This window comes from Saitoella complicata (genome assembly GCF_001661265.1).
Source record: "Saitoella complicata NRRL Y-17804 unplaced genomic scaffold SAICOscaffold_5, whole genome shotgun sequence".
Classification (NCBI taxonomy): domain Eukaryota; kingdom Fungi; phylum Ascomycota; class Saitoellomycetes; order Saitoellales; family Saitoellaceae; genus Saitoella; species Saitoella complicata.
Window position 1 is genome coordinate 366,385 of NW_017566996.1, and position 19,730 is coordinate 386,114.

The 19,730-nt window shown below is 52.2% G+C and overlaps 13 protein-coding genes and 1 non-coding gene across 14 annotated transcripts in view; 9 read left to right on the plus strand and 5 right to left on the minus strand.

The window, feature by feature from the left end:
- The window catches only part of SAICODRAFT_69941 (uncharacterized protein), a gene marked incomplete at its 5' end in the record, with an annotated part of 1,670 nt that extends 1,500 nt beyond the window's left edge, over nt 1-170 (minus strand). The window contains one exon of the mRNA XM_019170521.1: nt 95-170. Coding sequence (XP_019025871.1) covers nt 95-170 — 76 coding nt within the window. The remainder of the gene's footprint in view (nt 1-94) is intronic.
- Nucleotides 171-1,548: 1,378 nt separating this feature from the next.
- On the plus strand, nt 1,549-2,751 carry SAICODRAFT_24006 (uncharacterized protein; the record flags this gene model as incomplete). Its single annotated transcript, XM_019166745.1, has 1 exon — nt 1,549-2,751. One exon carries the CDS (start codon nt 1,549-1,551, stop codon nt 2,749-2,751), a length of 1,203 nt encoding a protein of 400 aa, XP_019025872.1.
- Nucleotides 2,752-2,761: 10 nt separating this feature from the next.
- SAICODRAFT_29416 (uncharacterized protein) lies at nt 2,762-2,946 on the minus strand (the record flags this gene model as incomplete). The annotated part of the gene is made up of 1 exon (XM_019167406.1): nt 2,762-2,946. One exon carries the CDS (start codon nt 2,941-2,943, stop codon nt 2,779-2,781), a length of 165 nt encoding a protein of 54 aa, XP_019025873.1. The 3' UTR covers nt 2,762-2,778.
- Nucleotides 2,947-3,106: 160 nt separating this feature from the next.
- On the minus strand, nt 3,107-5,277 carry SAICODRAFT_205627 (uncharacterized protein). The gene is made up of 4 exons (XM_019166278.1): nt 5,028-5,277; nt 4,615-4,972; nt 4,371-4,560; nt 3,107-4,317 (listed from the first exon to the last, which is right to left on the minus strand). The coding sequence occupies exons 1-4, from the start codon at nt 5,099-5,101 to the stop codon at nt 3,350-3,352; spliced, it is 1,590 nt and encodes a 529-aa protein (XP_019025874.1). The 5' UTR covers nt 5,102-5,277; the 3' UTR covers nt 3,107-3,349.
- A 649-nt stretch (nt 5,278-5,926) lies between these two features.
- Nucleotides 5,927-7,055, minus strand: SAICODRAFT_53975 (Gtr1/RagA G protein Gtr2; the record flags this gene model as incomplete). Its single annotated transcript, XM_019169251.1, has 3 exons — nt 5,927-6,576; nt 6,637-6,884; nt 6,940-7,055. 3 exons carry the CDS (start codon nt 7,053-7,055, stop codon nt 5,927-5,929), a joined length of 1,014 nt encoding a protein of 337 aa, XP_019025875.1.
- A 694-nt stretch (nt 7,056-7,749) lies between these two features.
- On the plus strand, nt 7,750-8,736 carry SAICODRAFT_205679 (uncharacterized protein). Its single transcript, XM_019166280.1, has one exon. It carries the CDS (start codon nt 7,998-8,000, stop codon nt 8,502-8,504), a length of 507 nt encoding a protein of 168 aa, XP_019025876.1. The 5' UTR covers nt 7,750-7,997; the 3' UTR covers nt 8,505-8,736.
- A 1-nt stretch (nt 8,737) lies between these two features.
- Nucleotides 8,738-10,144, plus strand: SAICODRAFT_205680 (uncharacterized protein). Its single transcript, XM_019166282.1, has one exon. The coding sequence runs from the start codon at nt 8,834-8,836 to the stop codon at nt 10,043-10,045; it is 1,212 nt and encodes a 403-aa protein (XP_019025877.1). The 5' UTR covers nt 8,738-8,833; the 3' UTR covers nt 10,046-10,144.
- A 70-nt stretch (nt 10,145-10,214) lies between these two features.
- SAICODRAFT_64523 (RBP11-like subunits of RNA polymerase) lies at nt 10,215-10,946 on the plus strand. Its single transcript, XM_019170081.1, has 3 exons — nt 10,215-10,373; nt 10,430-10,527; nt 10,608-10,946. Exons 1-3 carry the CDS (start codon nt 10,263-10,265, stop codon nt 10,831-10,833), a joined length of 435 nt encoding a protein of 144 aa, XP_019025878.1. The 5' UTR covers nt 10,215-10,262; the 3' UTR covers nt 10,834-10,946.
- Nucleotides 10,947-11,685: 739 nt separating this feature from the next.
- SAICODRAFT_t40 lies at nt 11,686-11,757 on the plus strand. The gene has a single exon. It is a non-coding gene; the product is annotated as a tRNA-Arg (tRNA).
- Nucleotides 11,758-12,190: 433 nt separating this feature from the next.
- SAICODRAFT_54044 (uncharacterized protein) lies at nt 12,191-14,811 on the plus strand (the record flags this gene model as incomplete). The annotated part of the gene is made up of 2 exons (XM_019169258.1): nt 12,191-14,260; nt 14,320-14,811. The coding sequence occupies 2 exons, from the start codon at nt 12,191-12,193 to the stop codon at nt 14,809-14,811; spliced, it is 2,562 nt and encodes an 853-aa protein (XP_019025879.1).
- A 167-nt stretch (nt 14,812-14,978) lies between these two features.
- SAICODRAFT_17756 (uncharacterized protein) lies at nt 14,979-15,737 on the plus strand. Its single transcript, XM_019165857.1, has 4 exons — nt 14,979-15,196; nt 15,246-15,321; nt 15,374-15,559; nt 15,618-15,737. Exons 1-4 carry the CDS (start codon nt 15,127-15,129, stop codon nt 15,664-15,666), a joined length of 381 nt encoding a protein of 126 aa, XP_019025880.1. The 5' UTR covers nt 14,979-15,126; the 3' UTR covers nt 15,667-15,737.
- Nucleotides 15,738-16,009: 272 nt separating this feature from the next.
- SAICODRAFT_24011 (GroES-like protein) lies at nt 16,010-17,472 on the plus strand (the record flags this gene model as incomplete). The annotated part of the gene is made up of 6 exons (XM_019166746.1): nt 16,010-16,105; nt 16,164-16,205; nt 16,257-16,592; nt 16,652-16,743; nt 16,802-17,066; nt 17,125-17,472. The coding sequence occupies 6 exons, from the start codon at nt 16,010-16,012 to the stop codon at nt 17,470-17,472; spliced, it is 1,179 nt and encodes a 392-aa protein (XP_019025881.1).
- Nucleotides 17,473-17,942: 470 nt separating this feature from the next.
- SAICODRAFT_29423 (sulfiredoxin) lies at nt 17,943-18,525 on the plus strand. Its single transcript, XM_019167407.1, has 2 exons — nt 17,943-18,197; nt 18,260-18,525. The coding sequence occupies exons 1-2, from the start codon at nt 17,959-17,961 to the stop codon at nt 18,393-18,395; spliced, it is 375 nt and encodes a 124-aa protein (XP_019025882.1). The 5' UTR covers nt 17,943-17,958; the 3' UTR covers nt 18,396-18,525.
- A 64-nt stretch (nt 18,526-18,589) lies between these two features.
- Nucleotides 18,590-19,653, minus strand: SAICODRAFT_5962 (RNA polymerase Rpc34; the record flags this gene model as incomplete). Its single annotated transcript, XM_019169693.1, has 2 exons — nt 18,590-19,372; nt 19,426-19,653. 2 exons carry the CDS (start codon nt 19,651-19,653, stop codon nt 18,590-18,592), a joined length of 1,011 nt encoding a protein of 336 aa, XP_019025883.1.
- Nucleotides 19,654-19,730: the final 77 nt, after the last annotated feature.

A 19,730-nucleotide genomic window follows, 5' to 3' on the forward strand; every position in this document is an offset into this window, starting at 1 on the left:
GCGTCGATAGCCGGATCAGCTGGAGGGATGAACGATCCGTCAAAGGTATTGTCGAACGAGATGTTCGTAAAGAGATCTAGCGGATCTGATTGACCCTCCGCGGCAGGCTGCTCGGCATAATCGAAAGGCTGCAGTAGATTGAGGTGGTTAATATTGTACGGGAACGCCATTTTGTCTTCCTCTTTGTCGTGAATGCTATCGTTTCGTGACGATGGCGATGGTTCGAGTGTATAAGATCGAGTTGTCGGTTCTTGTCGGTGAGTCCTTTAGTGCAGGCAGATTTGTGTGGGCGCTCTTGGGGGCGTTGCGTGCGTCTAGAGGGAGGGCAGTCTGCAGGTGATTTGTAAGGGCGCGCTGGAGTACGGAACGATGAAGTCAGATTACAGCTACACTTGAAGGGGGGCCGGTCCGTTCCCTCGATTCCTTGCAACTGTGCTTAGATGCTCGTAGACCCTGCCCCCGATGTTCTATCTATAGCTACCCTCCCCAGCCCTAGGCCTTCGGATAAATGCCCGTGAAGGACAAACGAAGAACGGCCCTCGGCCAATTTCACCGCCCCGACGCCCTACCTACGTAAACACCACACGGAAACGCCAAGTCATGATTTCACAGTGGTCATACTCAGTGGAGCTCGTTCTGCGTTGGTGTGTTGCGGCACTTTTAATAGAAGTGATTGCGCGATCGCGGAGGACCGGGTAGGCACCCAGAACGGGGTGGGATTGGCAACGGGCACGGGCAGGGCGGTTGAGACGCGGGTGGAGGAAGTGTAGGTGTCATGGGGGGGAGCCAATTGGATGAGTCGACGTGTTCGTACAGGTATCCGGGATGGAGATGTGGGAAATGTATGGGCTGAGGGAGCTTGGACCCGGGGCTGTATGCTCTCGGCCTCGGCGCGGGCACGGGCCTCGCGATTTCATCGATGCGGATGTGCCGCAGCGACGTCTTGCCAAATCGACACAAGCATCACCATTCGCAGTGTTACTGAGCCATTTGTCTTTTCTTTCTTCCCCATGTACTTTGTCCATAATCCTTGAGTGTCCCGTCAGCTACCGGCCAACCTTCACCCCATTTTCCCCACGCTCGTCTGCATCCCATTGCGTACGGCCAAACAAACTCCGTCGCATTCACCTTGAGACCAAGATATTGCTAACAGTGGCATCAAGTACTAGATCAAAGCGATGTAACAGCTGGCCGCGTGGGGCACGCTGACATCGTTGATGTACGACGGGTCGAACTTTGGGAAAAGCGATCAAGAGATGTGGAGATGACATGAAGCAGGACGAACGATGCGATTGCATACAACACCCAGTTAGATATCCACCCAAAACGTATAGCAGGAGCTCTTAGGTCCTATTTTCAAGGCGGGTGCAAAACTTGCAGCATTGCATTTGCAATCGGTGCCTGGCGCTTGACTCAGTTTGCCGCTCATATTACAACACCACTCGAGTTGCAGTGTTTGCCTCTTAACCTCCAAGAACAGCATACACCCCCGACAGACAACGACAACTCAATCAAATCAATCCAAATCAGATTCACAATCACAAAGGCATGACCGAGTCTCAATTCGAAACTTTCTTCAACCTCGACGACCTCATTACTCTCCCTGAACTCGACGCTGCTTCGCCTGCTTCTGCCATCTCCCCCACTTCGACCGTGGAAGACCTCCCTACTCTCAATGCCTCAACAGCCAATGGCAATGAGGACATTTACCAGTATTTGATGCAATCGAATCCTACTCCGGCTTCACCGTTTACGCATAATGCTCCTGCTCCGTTTTCGCCACCGAGTGTGGGTGGGACGGACAACACACCCCTTGGGTTCGGTATCGATCCTGCTGTGATTAACAGTCCGCCGTTGAAGGTGGAGGACTCTATCTCTGCTTTACCACCGATGTTTGGAGCGGCTCCTGTGCCGATTGTGCAGCCAGCTGTGGTACAACCCGCGATGACTCTAAGCCCCGCTCCAGCGACCCAGGCACAGAAGAACGCGAAGAAGGCCGTACAGAAGGCGAATAAGGGAAAGCAGATTGAGGCGTTGCCTGAGCATGCGCTTTACCAGTCTTTCCTGAAGTCGCAGGCTGGGAAGGAGGATAGTGTCGAGATCGAGGATGATGCGGAGGAGATGGACAACGACGAGAAGTTGTTGCAGAGTGAGGAGGGCAAGAAGCTCTCGAGCAAAGAAAGAAGACAATTGCGGAACAAAGTCTCTGCACGCAATTTCCGTGTGAGGAGAAAGGAGTATATCTCCCACCTCGAGTCTCTCGTCTCGGATAAGAATGCCGAGACGGACTCACTCCGCGCTGAGTTGGAGAGTGTCCGTGCGGAGAATGCGAGGTTGCAGTCGATTATTCAACAAGCATTCTTCCCCCAACCCAAACCTCAATACGGAAATGCAAAGGACCCGAATCCAGCTCTCTTCCAACTCCCCGGCAAGAGCGACGGTACGGAGTGGCCCTTAGCCTACTCCAACGAAGGCTCATCCACACCGACTGCATTCAAGGGCGGCAATGTCAACGTCTTTGGTGTCCACGTTCCTGAATTCCAGTTTTCTCCTGAGATGATGGACAAGGACTCGGGTCTTCCGGTTGCACCGAGGATGCCGAGTAAGGCTTCGATGATGAGAGAGAGTGAGGAAGGGGAGGAAGAGGACCCGGCGAGGGTTTTGATGAGGTTGTTGGGTGAGACGGAGGAGGATTTGGGATATGAGGATCCCATGGAGATGAAGTTGAGGAGTATCGCTCCTGTGGCTTAAGGTTATGAAGGGTTCACATGGACGGACCTAGTGCAGGTCTCCTCTCACCTTTTCGTTTTGTGTTTTCGTTATGTTTTGTTTATTGTGTTTTATGGGTTTATTGGGCGTTATGATCTCTCTCTCTACTTTTGTTTTGGTTTGTGGTTTGGATTTGGCCCTTGATGGGTTCGGGTTACAGTTGGCCATGGTCATGGCGATGGCGGATACACGCTGTGAATGCATGTACGTTTACGTTGTTGCGTAGTTGGCCGAGGATATATGATATTTTATATGGAAGGTTCTCCACTTAGCTAGATAGCTTACACTGTTGTGATTGGTTATGAGTGTGTATTGCGTTGCTTTCGTTCTACCATACTGTTCTTTGCTGCGCTCGAGCTCCTGATGCTCCGACGCTTGTCTTCTCGGCGTTCACGGCCGCCAGTAGAAACGTAGTGAATGAAGCTTCCTCAAAATAGATGTCTCTTCTCAGTGCCAAAATGTCCAACAAAACCTATCCAAAAGCACATAACGCCACCATAAATACTGCACCCGCTCCCAATGTCCCATACGCTACGAAACGAAAACGTAAACGAAAAGAAATGACAGAAAATCCCACTCCTCACGGACTCACCGGAATCTCATACGGGTCTGGGACCTTCTTCCTCCCAAAATACGGCCCCGCAAAACTCGGCTGATCCCCTACACTCACCGCCGTCGCCGCACTCACCGGTCGACTCGGTAAACTAAGGGGCGCGATACTCCCATCCGGCAACACCAAGAACTGGCCTTCCTCGTCGACACGGGGTGTACCGACCATATTCCAGTGAGAGGGACGACGCGTACCGGTTGAGGAGGAGGTTCGGCTTGATATGGAGGGGTAGCGGAACCGTTCGACCCAGGATATTGCGGAATTTTGGCGGTTACGGGTCGGTGTTGGTTCGAGTTCGAGTTCGATTTCGTTGGTTTCGGCGGTGATAGTATCGCCTGTTGGTTTAGCCATGCTGCCGCCGGTAGAACCAGTGCTTCCACTCGCTTCTGTGTCTGATCTGGGACATGGTGGATCGCGATCGGGTGATTGCCGCGGGAATCGTCCGAAAAGAAAGTATGCCCACGCCTTCCAAAACTCGCTGCGTGCTTCCATGAAGAATAGAGGCACACCCAAGACACTCAAGAAGAACCCGATTGTAATCAACTGCTTCGGCGCCACCAGATCATCCGCAAATATTTCACACTCTTCTAATGCCCAATTCGCCTTCGAACACTCGTACAACCCTCTCACCGCATCACCTCCGAATGGCTGATCCCTCGCTTTATGAATCCAGAGCACGCCACAGATAGTCGACCCCGTAAAAAGAATCGTTGTGTACAAGAGCGGCTGCCATACATACCTCACTGCCTGCAGTAAAGTCGCAGCCGCATCTCGACGGTTCGGGTGTCGCTCCTCGCTGTTTTCAGAAAGGTGGTCAACGGTGTGCAGGTATGGTGCTATCCGCGCTTCCCAGAGGACTTTAATGACGTAGATTAAGGTGCCTGCTTGCACGAGGAACCCGATTGTGCTGTAAACGAGCATGGGAATGTATAGGACGCCTGCACAACTATCGGTCAGTACAGCTCTTGATGAAGCTTACGGGGTTTCGTACCATTCGCGAAGGCTCCCATTGCGGGAGTACAGAGGTATCCGCTAGTGTACTCAATATCATGAGTTGCGACACACATGAAGATAATCGGAATGGCCCAGCCGATTCCGTACTTGAAGTAGACGTTTCGCTCCCAGAATGCCTCGGCTTGCCATGCGAGTTTCAAATGTAGCGTGGTAATCCGCAACAATGACTGTACGGACAAATTAGCACATCATCTTGGTAACGGCATTTCTGGGATGCGTACCCAGAACAAACACCCATGCACCGCAAACACAAAGAACATCCCCTGCAACATACACCTCGCCGACGTCCCACCCGTCGCCCTCGTAATCACATCCGTACAAAACGTCTCGTCCCGTTTTCCCCCTGCAACGAACGCGTAGATAGAAAATATGACAGCTGCACACACCACAAAATTCGTCGTGTAAAAATTTCGACGGTATAGTTTCCGAGGCAACTCGATCCAGGAAATGAGAATGATGAGTGTGAGTCCGAGGGAGACGGATGCGACTATGGGGATTGCGTCGAGGGAGTGTTTGGTGGATTTGGGGAAGAGGACGAAGGCTGCTGGGCAAACGAGGCAGCAGTCTTCGACGCAGTCTCTGTTGGCGAGGGTTAGTGACAAACCATATATAGGGAGGGGTGGAATGGGCGAACCTTGCATCTGCAACAAAGTGCTGGTGCTCGTATTCCAACGATGACAAAAACCCCGGCGGGCAGAAGTAATTCATCGGCGCGGTACCGGTATAGCCGTTCCCTACTGTATTCTTCGGATTTCACAGTCGCCGCAAATTTGAACTCAGAAATGCCGAATGCTGCTATCGCACAGTCCTGGAAACGACAGGAAAGGAGAACGGAACGCCTCGAGTCGGCTGATAGAGGTTTACCTTACCCTCTTTCTCCACCTCGGTCGGTGCAAATCCCGATGGTCGAATGGTCGTCTCAACGGCAATCGATCTTGCCGATTCCGTATAGGTCGAACTTGCAGCTTGACAGGTGGTCCGTGCGCAAAGATACCGTCGCACGCCGTCTTCAAGAATCGCGATCACGGCAGGGTTGATGAAAATAAACATCCCTTATCCAGATGAAAACGCCTAGCCATGGTCATTCGCCATCCGCCGTGTCAAGCAAGCGTCACCGGCCGTGTTCCAAGTTGACCTTGTTGCACGCGCGCCCTCGCCCAATTTCCACTGCATCGGGGTTCGCCAACCGACCAAAGTCCAGGAACCTTCGCGTTTTAACGACTTGGTTTGCAGTAGTAAACCGTTGACGTGACAGTTGTGAAGTCTAGAATGTACTGGGCTGCTAAGGATTGGTGAGCCGAGGATCAGCCGTCTATTTCGGATGGGAAGAAGGGCTTGTATGAAAAGATGCGACCACTTTGACGTAGGAGGTACTGATGTCAATGTCTAGTTCTATAGCTATGGTATGGATGCCTTCAGTTTTTCCGGCGCCGGATCTGACAGGTGTCATCCTGCCCAACCCGCTGATCACCACGGACCCTCAAACCCACTATTGATCACTCGCCGACTCCCTCCTCTCCCTAGATCCATCACTCATACAATGGCCAACTCAATCCGAACCCCCTCCCCCCCCTCCTCCGGCCCCCCGGGCGTCGGAACCCCACTCCTCTTCTCAATATCAAAAACCTCCTCAATCGCCTTCTGAAAACATCCGACATTCCACTCCACCAATCCATGTTTATCGAGTGCCTCGGATCGCATGAGACATATGAGTGCGAGGTAGCGGTTTATTTCGCGAAGGTAGAGGACGAGGCCGTTGGAGAGTTTGATGATTGAGCCGGCGGAGTCGGGGTCGGTGGGGGTGGTGGTGGAGGTGGAGGTGGGTGGTAAGGAGGGGGTGGGGCGGTCGTATCCGTAGATTGTCGACACGTCAATAACAACATCAATAAAATCCGAACAAATCTCATAACTCTGCATATCAACCGGACTCGAATCCGTAGCAATATATATCTTGCTCAACACATCAAACAAATACGCTTTCTCGATCCCAGAGTTTGAGCACAAAATGTTGAGGAGGTTCTCGAGGGTTGGGAGTTGTGGGATTAGTTTTTGGATGACTTTTGAGAAGGCTTCGAAGATTGAGTGGTCGTAGATTGAGGTTAGGTGGAAGTTTAGGGTGACATTGTCGAGGCCGACGTCGGCGAGTTCGTCGGAGGTGCGTTGCTGGATGTCGCGTTGGGTGTCTGTGTCCCAAGGCATCAGCAATCCGCAACAGATAGATTTGAGTTCAGTGTATTCAGTACCTATCTTGTAATCATCGCTCAAACCATCGACCTTATGGATAAAAACCTCGAGGTGGATATTCGGGTTCACCGCTAATGCTCTCGTGATCGTAACGTGGAGCTTCTGTAGTGCGTCCAAGTAATCGTCCTGTGCATCAATGATGAAAATCAGCGCTCCGATTTCACCAAAAATGGAGTCCGCGTCGAAGGTGGGGTCAAAGAAGTCGATTTGGCCAGGGAAGTCCCAAACTTGGAAGTCGATAAATGAACTATGCTGTATGTCAGTTCGTCCGGATAGTGTAGAGATGAGGACGAGCCACGCACTTGATGTTGTCCTTTGTGATCTTACTCGTACTCTCCAAGAACAGCGTCTCGTTTGGCGGCATCTTGTGGAAGACGACTTTTTGTATTGAGGATTTTCCGCAGCGTCTCAGTCCCATCTAACACCACCACATACATGAGCATATCATCCTCCCCGTTGACTTCGGAAGGCATACCAGCAGTAACCGTGGGCGTGCTCGCACGGAGGGTAATTGGCCATCCGCGGACATGATTGAACTCTGTAATGACTGCGCATATCGATTAGCACCATCCTCCCTTCTTAACAGAGCTGTTCCTCACCTCCATAATGGCATATATCCCCGATGGATTCTGGTGTTGGTGTCGATAAGGTTGGCCGTGTCATCATAGTTGCACCCTCTGTCTCACGCGCCCTCTGTTATTGTGGCTGGTGCCCTGCCATATGTCCATCGTCGTTACGCCGCGGGACGGAAGTTAGAGAAGAGCATTCACGACGGAGACATAGACGACTGCGCAGTTGATCGCCATCTTGGTATCTTGATTGGCATCATCGCCTGCTGAGGCGAGTCTTTTGCGATGCCGAGGACCGCGGCGCCGGAGCACGACGCTTCTGTCGATTACTTCAAGTTGCTGGGCATTACGCCTGATGCGGATACCGGTGCTATTCGAAAGGCTTTCCTGAAGCTAGGTGTGCTATCCCGACGACCCGCGGTCTTTTTCTTGCCGTTGCTGACGATGTACAGCGCTCAAGTATCATCCGGATAAAAACATAGGAAATGAGGAAGCGGCAAAGTCCGCTTTTCAGAAAATAGGTACGCCATCACCTCTCTCCTTCTGGCGAAGTATACGTCTTCGGGAACTGCATACCAGGGCCCGGAGCACCCGGCTCCACCTTACTCTTCGGTGTCGCGACGGGTCGTTTTCGGATTTCGTCGTATAGGTCCTCCTCGTCTTCGGGGGGTGCGCCGTAGCCCTTCGTCCTTGCGCGTGGCGGTGGCGGGTTGAACGACTCCTTCTTGTCGAAAGCTGGCATCTTCGGTTCGTCTTCCTCGGACGAACTGAAACCTGAGACGTTCTTTGGTATGGGTTTATCTCGACTGCTCGAGGTATATGCCCCTTTCGGCGCTGGTTTCTCCCAGCCCATATCATCCTTGTCGAACCCGAACTTGGTATGTCTCCCTTGCGGTGTAGTCCCTGCTCCCGCCGACCCCGTTTTCCCCCGAGGAAAATTGGTATCGTCTTGGTATTTTCTGCTTGTCGGCGCCGCACCCCGCCTCGACGTCTTTTCCCACGCAAACCCACCAAAATTCCCTTGCTTACTCGATCCCGTCCCCGAACTTGGAGGTCTCCGAGCTTCTTCGCGTCGATTCGTGGAAGAGTATGCTGATGGACCAGATTTCTGGCTCTTACTCCCTGAATCACGATATGACCAAGGATCTGGACCGGTATTTTTGCTGGATGAGGAGGAGGAGGTCTTGTCGCGAGAGTCTGGACGTGGAGTCTGTTTTGGTGTACTCTTGCCGGTGCCGTATCCGTCATGTGCGGATCGTGGAGGTTCTTCTCTTCCTCCTTGTCTTCCAGATGATTGATTCCACGATGCATTCGTTCGACCTGAACTTGACGAACCATTTGTGTACCAATTATCAGTACTTGTTGGTTGGGGCTTTTTTGGTGTAGAAGTGGAAGTATATGTTGGTTTAGGTGCGGTGTGCGTAGGTCTTTTGTTCGGACCAAAGTTATTTCGCCAGACGTATAGGTAAGTCTGCCGTTTTGTCGGATCTTTAAGGACTTCATGCGCGATTGCTACCACAAGAAAGTCAGTTGACTCCCAGAACAAACGCTCGCATCAGGGACTACTACTCCAAATCAACCACCACCGAGACAAGCACCAGCGAGTGCATTCACCTTCCAACGACCAATGACCCCCGAACCGAAGCCAATGGGGGCACAAGCGCCCTTTTCTGCACCGGGTGGTACTGGCACTGGTACGTACAGTTTCAACTTCACCGGCAACGGAACGACTCAACCCCCGCCGTCATGGAATGCGAAAGCGAGCTCGACATCCCCGTCGAGTCCGAGTAAACACACCAAAACCCATAACCCGGATCGACCGGGTCCATATCGTCCATCCGGTAATAGTCCCAAGTTTACTGGTCCGAGGTTTACGGGAGATATCTTTGGGCAAGCGGGGATGAGGCCGAAGGACGGGGGGATGGGTGGGAGTTATGCGAGTAGTCATGTCAAAATTCCGCTGTTTGATTTTGGGTTTGGAGCGGGGGTTGAGGGGACGGAGTTTAACGCTAGTCAGAATGGTGGGAAACCGAGGGAGAAGAAGGGGGCGAAGATGAGAGCGGGGGTTGATAGTCCGTTGACTCCGACAGGGGGGTTTACGTTTTCGTATAAGGGTGGGAAGAAGGAGGGGGAGGGTGCAGAGGGTGTTAAGACGAAAGAGGGAGAGGGTGACAAGAGCTTCAAGTTTGATTATGAGCAGTGGACGAGGTCGTTCGCTGAGTCGAAGAAGGCTGAGGAAGCAAAGGCGAATGGGCAGGCTGAGACAGGTGCAGCGAACGGAAGCCGGCCCACGAGCAGCCGAAGTGGGACGGGTATGCCGTACGAATGGCAAGACGACGGTTTCGACGAGGAGATGAACGACGCACCACCCATGCCCCCAACCGAACCCCCCGTCCCGCCAGAAATCCCAACAATGACCCCACCAACCCAAATCCCCACCCCACCCGCAACCCTCAACGAAGGCGTCTTCCACACCTACCTCCAATCCCTCCTCGCCTACCGCCTCCAATGGACAGAATACACCGACGCCTACACCGCCTACGCCGCCTCCTGGCACCAATTCGAGAGACTGTGTAATGAGGAGCAATTGCTATTTACGAGTGTTGCGGATATGTTTGGGAAGACGAGTAGTGAGCAGGAAGCTGCGAGGAAGATGTTTGAGGTTTATATGGAGGCAGCGGAGAGGAATGATAGGGTAAGGGAGGAATGGGTTGAGGCGGAGAGGAGGCACAGGAGGGTTTTGAAGGAGTTTAATAGGGTGAGGTTGAGGGAGGTTGAGAGGGTGAGGGCGGCGGCGGCGGGCCAGAAGACGACTAATGGTACGAGCGCTTCAACATAACATAAGCATGAAGATAGCATATTTAGAGGACTATGGAACATTGGAGGATACCATCACGATTCGAAGTTGACCAGTGTGAGTGCTCCAAGTAAACGACGCATGCGCCACTCGTATACGAGCTTCGCCACATCCAGGTCCTCGCCCTGCCTCGATTTTTCAGTGTGCTCGTACAATACACCGGTAAAAACAGCATCCAGCTCCCTTATACACCCTCATAATGTCCGAAGAAGAACAGCAGATCGACCAGCAGTACCCCTCCACCGACGCCGATTTGGATCGGGAACCGCAGGCTGTGGTGATGGATGTTGATGCGACGAAGATTCAGATTGTATGTACTCTCAAGGGAACAGGTTCTGCGGTGTGCTAATGTGGTGCGTGTTCTAGTTGCCTGGTGCATCGGAAGATTTGTCGAGTGCTACGTTCCAGATCCTGGAGGAGGACCACACGTTGGGAAACGCGCTGAGATATATGATCATGAAGAAGTACGTCATCGTCCCCATCCTCCCCCTCCTTTCCTGGAGTTCTCTTTCGAGGAGCAAGTGCTAAATACTGTGCTGCAAAGTCCCGAAGTCGAGTTCTGCGGTTACTCAATCCCCCACCCCTCCGAAGCAAAAATGAACATTCGAATCCAGACCTACGGAACAAATGGATATACCGCTGTTGATGCGATAGAGAAGGCGTTGGATGACTTGGTGGGGTTGTGTGATCATGTTGATCAGGAGTTTGAGGCGAAGTATGCGGCGTTTGAGGAGGGGAGACAAGATGGGGATGTTAGTATGTCTGGATAGGGAGGGGTTAAGCGAAGGGAGGGAGTGTAGAGAGGATTTTGAGCATATGTTCAGGATGAGCATGATACCCGGAGGAATGTTAGAGAAACACAGTTCCGTTCCAAGTACGAGTGCCATGAAGGCCGGCTCGAGCTCTTTCATTCGTGTAATGATGTCGTCGTATTGTATTCGTCGTAGTTCCTTTTCTAAGACTAGGTAAGCATTTGTTGTAAATGAGTAAAAGCACCACGGTTTTAACTCACAGCTGCGGCAAGGTAGGTAACTAAACATGCCGCTTCTTCCCACGCTATGGGTATTCCTATCAAACAAGGGGAATACAGTTCATCCAGCGCTGGTCTTATGTGGTCATTATTGAAGGGTTGCCCATATTTGGCACGTATAGATTAGGTTCGTTTGGATTCCTCTCGGTGTTCTTGTGAACGGTATGGCACTTGACATACCTACGGTGGTCGTGTTTTGAGCGAATGCCAAAACATTCGTACAGAGTCACTTGAAGTCTTGACCACGCGCTCCATATGAAAGCTGTGTCTCAGAATACGATACTGACTCCGGTAAGATCGACTTCACGGGTACGAGGCACGTCTGTTGGCGGATGATCTCAATACACGTTATGAACGTCGGCGACAGGGTAGAACACGATGGTTTGGAACATGTTGACGGGGTCCATGTTATCGTCTGACGGATGCTAGTGTTAAACTCTGTATGGTTGATAGCTTTGGAAAAACTTGTACCATCTGATGACAGAAAGTAGAGCGAAACCATTCCTGGGCATGCATGGGAATAGCCAGTGAAGCGAAATGATTCTTTTGATGTGAATATATTTTTTAACAATGAAAGCTATCATCAATAATAGGCCGCCTGGCGCAATGGTAGCGCGTCGGTTTTCGGTACCGAAGGCTGTAGGTTCGAGTCCTGCGGCGGTCGCTTTTTCTTTTTTTCTGAGTACCACCCTACCCCTCACTGTTTTGTTTTTCCCACCAACTAACTCGTCCCACAATATGTTTGGAGTGCGTCAAACTGAGCAAATGGGACGGGCATGGATGGGTACCGGTAGAGCTGGTCCGTGCGGTCATGATAGGCCGTTATCGATAGCCCTCGCTCCCCCGCGATCTCATGCAAGTGACCGACGATGTCGCGATTACTGATCCGACGAAGGACATCTCCATCAACAACCATGGGGTCTCCTGAAGCCAATTACCACAGCCATGGCAGGTGGAAGCCAAGCCTGACAAGCAAAATCATCGTCGGTGCTCTCTGCTCCCTCGTTCTCGGCTCCTTCCTCGTTCAATTCGCATGGGTAACCCGCAGCACACCCGAGGGGATCCTGAAATCACAGTTGAAGGTATACGAGGATGGTATGAGGTATTGTCAGGCAGTTGCTGAGCAGCCGGTTTTTCCGGTTTATGCGGATGCGGGGAGGAGTAATCCGAGGCGAGTTGAAGGCGCGAAGCCAATTCTGATTATGAATGCGACTGTGCTTGATGGGGGTGGGAAGGCTACGTATGGGGCTTCGGTGTTACTTAAGGATGGGTTGGTCATGAAGGTTGTGGAGGGGAAGATTAAGGATGTTCCTCAAGGGACGATCAAGATCAATGCTCATCACCGGTATCTCACACCCGGGTTGGTTGACATGCACTCCCACGTTGGAGTAGACTCTCTACCCGAGCTATGGGCTGTGGACGACACGAATGAGATGACGAGCGCAATTACCTCCCAGATGCGGTCCCTTGACGGTATCAACCCCTCTGATCAGATGTTCCTTCGCATCGCGTCTGGTGGAGTTACCACCTCCCTCGTCCTTCCTGGTTCGGCAAACAACATGGGCGGAGAGGCATTCGCCGTTAAGCACAGAGTTCCGGAGAGTTTGAAGGTTGATGATATGCTAGTTCAGCACAACATCACAGAGAAACCGTGGAGGTGGATGAAGATGGCGTGTGGGGAGAACCCGAAGCGTGTATACCCCAACGAGGTCAACACCCGTATGGGTGAATCTTGGGCCTTCAGACACAGATTTGAGCAAGCTCAGAAGTTGATGCAAAAACAAGACGCATGGTGCGCAGCCGCCTCCTCTCTGAGCCCTCAGGACGTCCGCGAACCCTTCCCCTCCGACCTCGAGTTGGAGAGTGTCGTCGGCGTCCTCCGCGGCGACGTTCGTGTCAACATCCACTGCTACGAGACGATGGACCTCGAAGCTCGTCTCCGCGAGTCCGCTGAATTCGGATTTCAGATCCGTGCATTCCACCATGGCCTCGACGCCTGGCGCGTCCCTCAGATGATGAAAGACGGAAACCTAACCATCGCAACATTCTCCTCCCTCTGGGGCTACAAGAAGGAAGCATACCAAGCCTCTGTCTACGCTGGCAAAATTCTCTCAGAACATGGCGTACCCGTCGCATACAAATCTGATCACCCTGTGTTGAACGCGCAGGATCTGATTCATGAGGCGAGGGTTGGACATCATTTTGGGCTTGCGGAGGAGCTGGCGTTCGCGGCTGTGACGGGGACGCCGGCGAGGGCTTTGGGGTTGAGTCATCGGGTTGGGTTTCTGAGGGAGGGGTATGATGCTGATGTTGTGTTGTGGGATGCGCACCCACTTACCTTGGGGGCGAAGCCGGTTGAGGTTTGGGTTGATGGTGTGTCGTTGTTTGATGTCAAGGCGAAGGCTCTGGACGTCGAGGTCGGCAAGGTCGAGGAGAAGGCTCTGCCGAAGCAGCGTCAATCCGAGCCCGTGCAAGCAAAGTCATGCCAAGTTGGTCAGGAGAACATCATCGTCACTGGCCTGACCAAGGCATTCTTTGTTGCCGAGGAGGACGAGCTCACTGCCGCTCAAGAATCTGGTTCCGAGCCATTCTCCATGGTCATTCGCAACGGCTCCATTGCCTGTATCGGCTCCTGCGATACCGAGGTCGCCGCTGCCTCAACCTTCGGCGTCCCAGTCATCAAGCTCGAGAATGGACACGTACTGCCCGGCATCACCGCCTTGACCACTGCTCTCGGTCTCTCTGAAATCGAGTCGGAGGACTCTACGCGGGATGGCGAGGTTGATTCTTCGAAGAATCCTACCGATCCGAAGTCGGTCGTCTTCGCAAAAGACGGATTGATGTTCGACGGCTTGCACATCGAACGCGCTTACAAGAACGGAGTGCTTAATGCCATCACAGCCCCAAGCTCCGAAGGCTTCTTGGAGGGGGTATCGGTTGCGTTCAGGACGAGAGGCAAGAGTGTCCTTGACCCTGCGGCGGTGATTAAGGAAGAAGCTGCGTTGCACTTTACGGTCGGACAGGGTGGGAAGGACGATTCCTTGAAGACTGTTAGTTCGCAGATCGCGGCGCTGAGGAGTTTGTTGAAGGACAATGAGGGAAAGGAGAATGTCTATGGCAAGGCAGCAAGCGGTGCTTTGTCTATTTTGGTGAAAACACATAACAAGGTGCGTATCTGGCATGAGAAGTTCTCTCCGCAGATGACTTGCTAACCTCGTACACACAGGACGTCATTGCCCATCTTATCGCCTTGAAGACGGAGCTAAACAGCATCAAACTCATCATCGTTGGCGGTATCGAGAGTTACCTCGTCGCCAAGGACCTGGTTGAAGCCGACGTTCCGGTCATTCTGACCTCTTGGCGCTGCCAGCCAGAATCCTGGGAAAGCCGCCATTGTCTCCCAGGTCCTCCCATGACCGCCGAGACGGCCTTGCAGGTTCTTGTCGATGCTAATGTTACCGTGGCTCTTGCGCAGCCAGACGATGGCTTACTCGGACAATTATACTGGGAAGCGGGATGGGCGTCTCATATGGCTGGGAACCTTAACGAGAAGGACGCGGTCGCGCTTGTTAGTACGAACGTGGAGAAGATCTTGGGGTTGGATGTTAAGAGGAGGAGCGAATTTGTCATCTATGAGGGTAACCCAATGGACTTCGGGGCGAGCGTTGCGGTTGTTCTTGGGGATGGGGTTCAGGCATGCTGGCCCGAGGTCGAGTAAGGTCACATCTGGTAGAAGTAGTCGTTGACTTGATTCTCCAGCTAGATGAAATGATGATTCAATTTCAACGGTTGAGTATTTTTCGTTTTCCCAGGGTTCATTATTCCCGATCTGGGAATCCCTCCTGCGTGACGTCAGGAGCCTAGTAACGTAGACTCATGCTCCGACCGCAACCTTCGCCCTAGGGCTTTGATCAGACAATAAAGGACATAAAACGAGTCGCAAGTCATTGAAAAGCGTCAATTACCTGCATTACCATCACACAACAACGGTAAAGTAACATTGAACGACCCTTTAGACCAAAGCATACCTACCATGTCTGAGAAAGCAACCGTCGTCAAGAACTTCCTGGATGTGGTGAACATGACAGAAGATGAATTAGCGGGTAAGCTTATGCTGTTCGCAAGTGATGCATGCATGCTGAGTTTTGTTAGAATGGCTGGAGACAGAAGAGTCAAACTCGACAGGCCAGCTCAAGCCTGGCCAGGCAGAGTCCATCGGTCATGAATCGTACGTCGTTCAACAGGAAACCTTCTTCGTGTGTTCTAACACAAAGAACTAGAGGTCGGCATTTGCTTGAGTTAATGCGATGCACATACGGTTCCGATCCAGACACCTACAACGACGAGCAAATAGCCTTCATGAGACGCGTGGTTAGCTATTGTCGGCGACACCTAGCACAATTTCCTCGGAATAAGGCACTAGAAGAGATCAGAGCAGGGAAATGGTACTGGAGTCTAAAGAATTGGTACGTAGCCTCCTTTCATCTCCCCCCAGTTACGGCCAGGTTTGCTAACGAGGCGAAGGGGCCACGATGCATTGAAAGAGTCAAACGACGAGGATGAGATAGAGTAATCAAGTCCACTACATACTTCACGAAGGTGCACCACCGTAGGAAGCATGTCGACGTTCTTTACGGTACGGGCAGCAGCCGGTGGTGCATCACGCGCGTTTCCCCTCACGCATGGACCCGTCCCGCGCCCGCGCCCGCGCCCGAGCGTGGGACATGTGCATGTACAATATTGGCAGGGTCTTTTTCATCCGATCAGCTGATTCCTGTCTCCTCCTCTTCTGCTTACCAGCTGCCCCGCTTGATCCAGTGTCCGCTGTTACCTTGATCCCTCTTTAAATATCGCGACAACAACCACGAAGGTCCTCCTCGCTCACCAATCTTACTCCAATTGAACCTTTTCCCAGAATGTCTATGAAAGCCGTTGTTTACGAGAAACCCTTCTCGGTTGTCATTCAAGACGTGCAAAAGCCGAAGATCCAGGACCCGAACGATATCATTGTGGTGCGTGCAGGCGGATCTACCGTTTGAAAAGAGAACAGGAACTGATTCAATTGCACAGAAAGTTACCACGACCTGCATTTGTGGTTCTGATCTCCATATGGTACGCGATCCCAACCTCATCACTCTGGGCCTGGCTGATATCCCCCAATAGTACGAAGGCCGTACCGCAGCCTCTCCTGGTATCGTCTTCGGCCACGAAAACATGGGTATCATCGAGGAATGCGGCCCCGGTGTCCACTCCCTCAAGATCGGCGACCGCGTCGTAATGCCCTTCAACGTCGCCTGTGGTCACTGCCGTAACTGCGAAGAGGGCCGTACCGCATTCTGCACAGAAGTTAACCCAGGCTTCGCTGGCGGTGCGTATGGATATGTCGCGATGGGTCCGTATACGGGTGGACAGGCACAGTATTTGAGAGTTCCGTTTGCAGATTTTAATTGTTTGGTGTTGCCACCTGGGACGGAGAATGAGGACGATTTTGCGTTGTTGGTATGTCTCATTTCGAACCTAACCTTTCGATATGTCCCGGGTACTGATGCAGATGACAGGCTGACATCTTCCCGACTGGATGGCATGGGGTGGAGCTCTCCGGTTTCAGGCCCGGTGAGAGCATCGCCGTCTTTGGAGCTGGACCTGTCGGGTATGCACTCCTACCATTGTTTCATTACCCGTGCAACATGCTTACAGATTTGTTCTAGGTTAATGGCCGCCTACTCCGCCATCCTCCGCGGTGCCTCCCAGGTCTTCGTTATCGACCGCGTTCCGGAGCGTCTCGCCAAAGCGAAGGAAATTGGTTGTATCCCTATTGACTTCACCGAGTCCGACGCGGTCGAGCAGATCTTAAAGATCAGAAATGGAAGGCATGTTGACCGTGCGGTCGATGCTGTCGGATACCAGGCGAGTCAAGCGAAGGGGAAAGCGACGGACGAGGAACCGAATGCTGTGTTGAGCGCTTTGATTGCGGTATGTATAGCACTTGTGAGACGGATGCCAAGTAGCATCTGCTGACTCGACTACACAGGTCGTCCGCCCAACCGGTGGTCTCGGGATTCCAGGCCTCTACGTCCCCTCCGACCCCGGAGCTCCCGACTCCAACTCCGCCTCCGGCAACCTCCTCATCCCCTTCGGCAAGCTCTTCGAAAAAGGTCTCTCCCTCGGCACGGGTCAATGCAACGTCAAGAAATACAACCGTTACTTGCGTGATTTGATCATTGAGGGCAAGGCTAAGCCGAGCTTTGTCGTTAGCCACAGTGTCACGGATATGAGCGAGGTTCCGGATGCGTATAAGAAGTTTGATCAGAGAGTTGAGGGGTATACCAAGGTTTTGATTAGGCCGAATGGGCCGCTTTCTGGGGCTTCTGCGGCTTAAGCTTCGGCGAGGCCGTGCGAATCTTCTTGAAATGGGGTGCGGGTAGTGCACAATGATCTGTATGGAATGAAGCAGTATGTAATAGCAACTTTTTGGCTTCCCCTTCCTTTTCTCAAAACCCGCTGGCCTTCTCGATCCTCCTCCCAGACCAAACCGCTTATCAAACCCTTTATCAAAATTTTAATGTTAATTGACTTTCGGAACCTAACGTCTTCCATCCTTCCCGATCCCGGAACCATCTGTAAGCTGCATCGCTCCTAGCCTCCTTAGATTCCGTACGCCGGCCCTTATCAGATCCTCGACGTCACCTTCATGTCAGCTTCGCGAATCTGGAACGTGCGCGAGTCACGACTCATAAATTCGGTTGCCGCGAGCCGCAACCCGCTTCGCCACCAACGTAAATCTTATAAGGACCCTTGATCCAAATTCTCCTCTTCTCCATTACACCTTCAAGAAGAATCGTCACAGCAGATAAATCAAGCAATTATGGCTTCAGTACACACTCGCAATCGCGGAAACATCGTCTACCTCTCCATGTCCGAACTCCGCCGACCAATCCCGCCGGTGTTGGATATGGACAAGGTCATGTCTATGATTGAGACGCTCAAGCGTGAGCAGGCGAAGGAGGATGCGGCTGCGGCCGAGGGAACGGAGGGTGAGCCGACGGAGTTGCCGCCTGTGGATGTTTTGCATGTGAGGAAGGATGACGAGAATTACTACTTTGCGTAAGTCGATCCGGATCTGTGGATCTCAATGAAGGAGGGAATGGTGGCTAACAAGGTTGCAGGTTTGGTGGATGTCACCGTCTGAGAGCACACGATATGTCTGGGATCGAAAAGGTGCGGTGTAAGCTCGTGCCTTGTACGCCGAAGATGTTGAAGATGTACATGGGTGGTTCATCGCCTTTCAAGGACGACGAGTAAAGGAAATCAAAAAGAAAGTTCAGGTATAGATGGGTGTACGATACACAGATAAAAGGCTCCGGAGCTGGCTCCAGCTGATGTTATGAAAACATAATCGATTCAATCCAAAAAGATCCCACGTAACGCCAGCTATAGAAATGCCAAGAGGTATGCAATATCGCCTTGTCCCTCATTCGTATCCTTCCTTCCGTGACTCAGAAGATCTCCTCCTCTCCATCCCCCAAGTCACCAAGCCAGTCCTGGTAATACACACAACTCCCAGGATTCACCGGCCCACCCTCCTCACAGACATTGAACACCGGACAATTCCCACATGGCGCCTCCACAAATGGATTCTGCGCCGTCTTGTTGAAGTCACGTACAGCAGAGTATGTCATCCCATCCGGCCTCTTCTCAATCTTTCCATCGTAGATCAAGACATCCAGCAACTGCATGATATCCGAAACCGTAAGTTCAGTGTTGGTGATACCCATGCTCTTGACCCACTTGTGGATTTCGGTTGCATTTGGGTAGCAACCGGTGTAATCCGGCACAAAATGTGTCGCCCGAATCTTATTCCCCGCCATCTTCTTCGGCCACGTCCGATCCTTCAAGAACTTCAATATCCCCTCACTCAACCCCAAAATAAACCCCTCGTCCAACCCATCATCCGAATAGAACACCCCCCCACTCAAACTCGCACTAGGCTCCAGATCATACAACATGTACCACTTTTGCGTTGGTTTCTCAACGTTCTTGACTTGTTTGATCATTTGTTTTGATTCGAGGCGTTTGATAACATTCGTGACAGTGACTTGGGGTAGATTGGATTTCTTGCGGAGTGCAGCGAGGTAGATTCCATCTGCAGCAACAGATTGGACGATTTGGTAGACAATTTCGTCATCAGGGTCGAGGTCTGAGAGGCGGGCGGCTTCTTGGGGACGGAGGCCGCGGTACATGATTTCATTGCCATTTTGGATCTGGATTTCAATCATTCTCTGGAGGCGGCTGGTCAGTAAATGACTTATTGGGGATGGGGAGGATAACTTACGTATCCCAACAACTCGTTCACCGCTTCTGCAATCTGACCCTGGGCCTTGTCAGGTAACATTTCATTAACCTCATCTTGGGACTTGAGAGCAGGAGAGATCGCGACCAATTGTTCATGGAGTAGCCGTGCTGTTTTGGACACTCGTTGACCGGCTGCGGACGAGCTCGGTCGTGAACTGGATTCAGCTTTGATACCGGCTCCGGTAGCGGCCTTCTTCTTCGGAGGCATTATGGATATCGATGAATTTTGGGGTTTATGGATTGGGTTGCCGGACGAACCGAAAGGTGACGAGGTTCAATATGTTT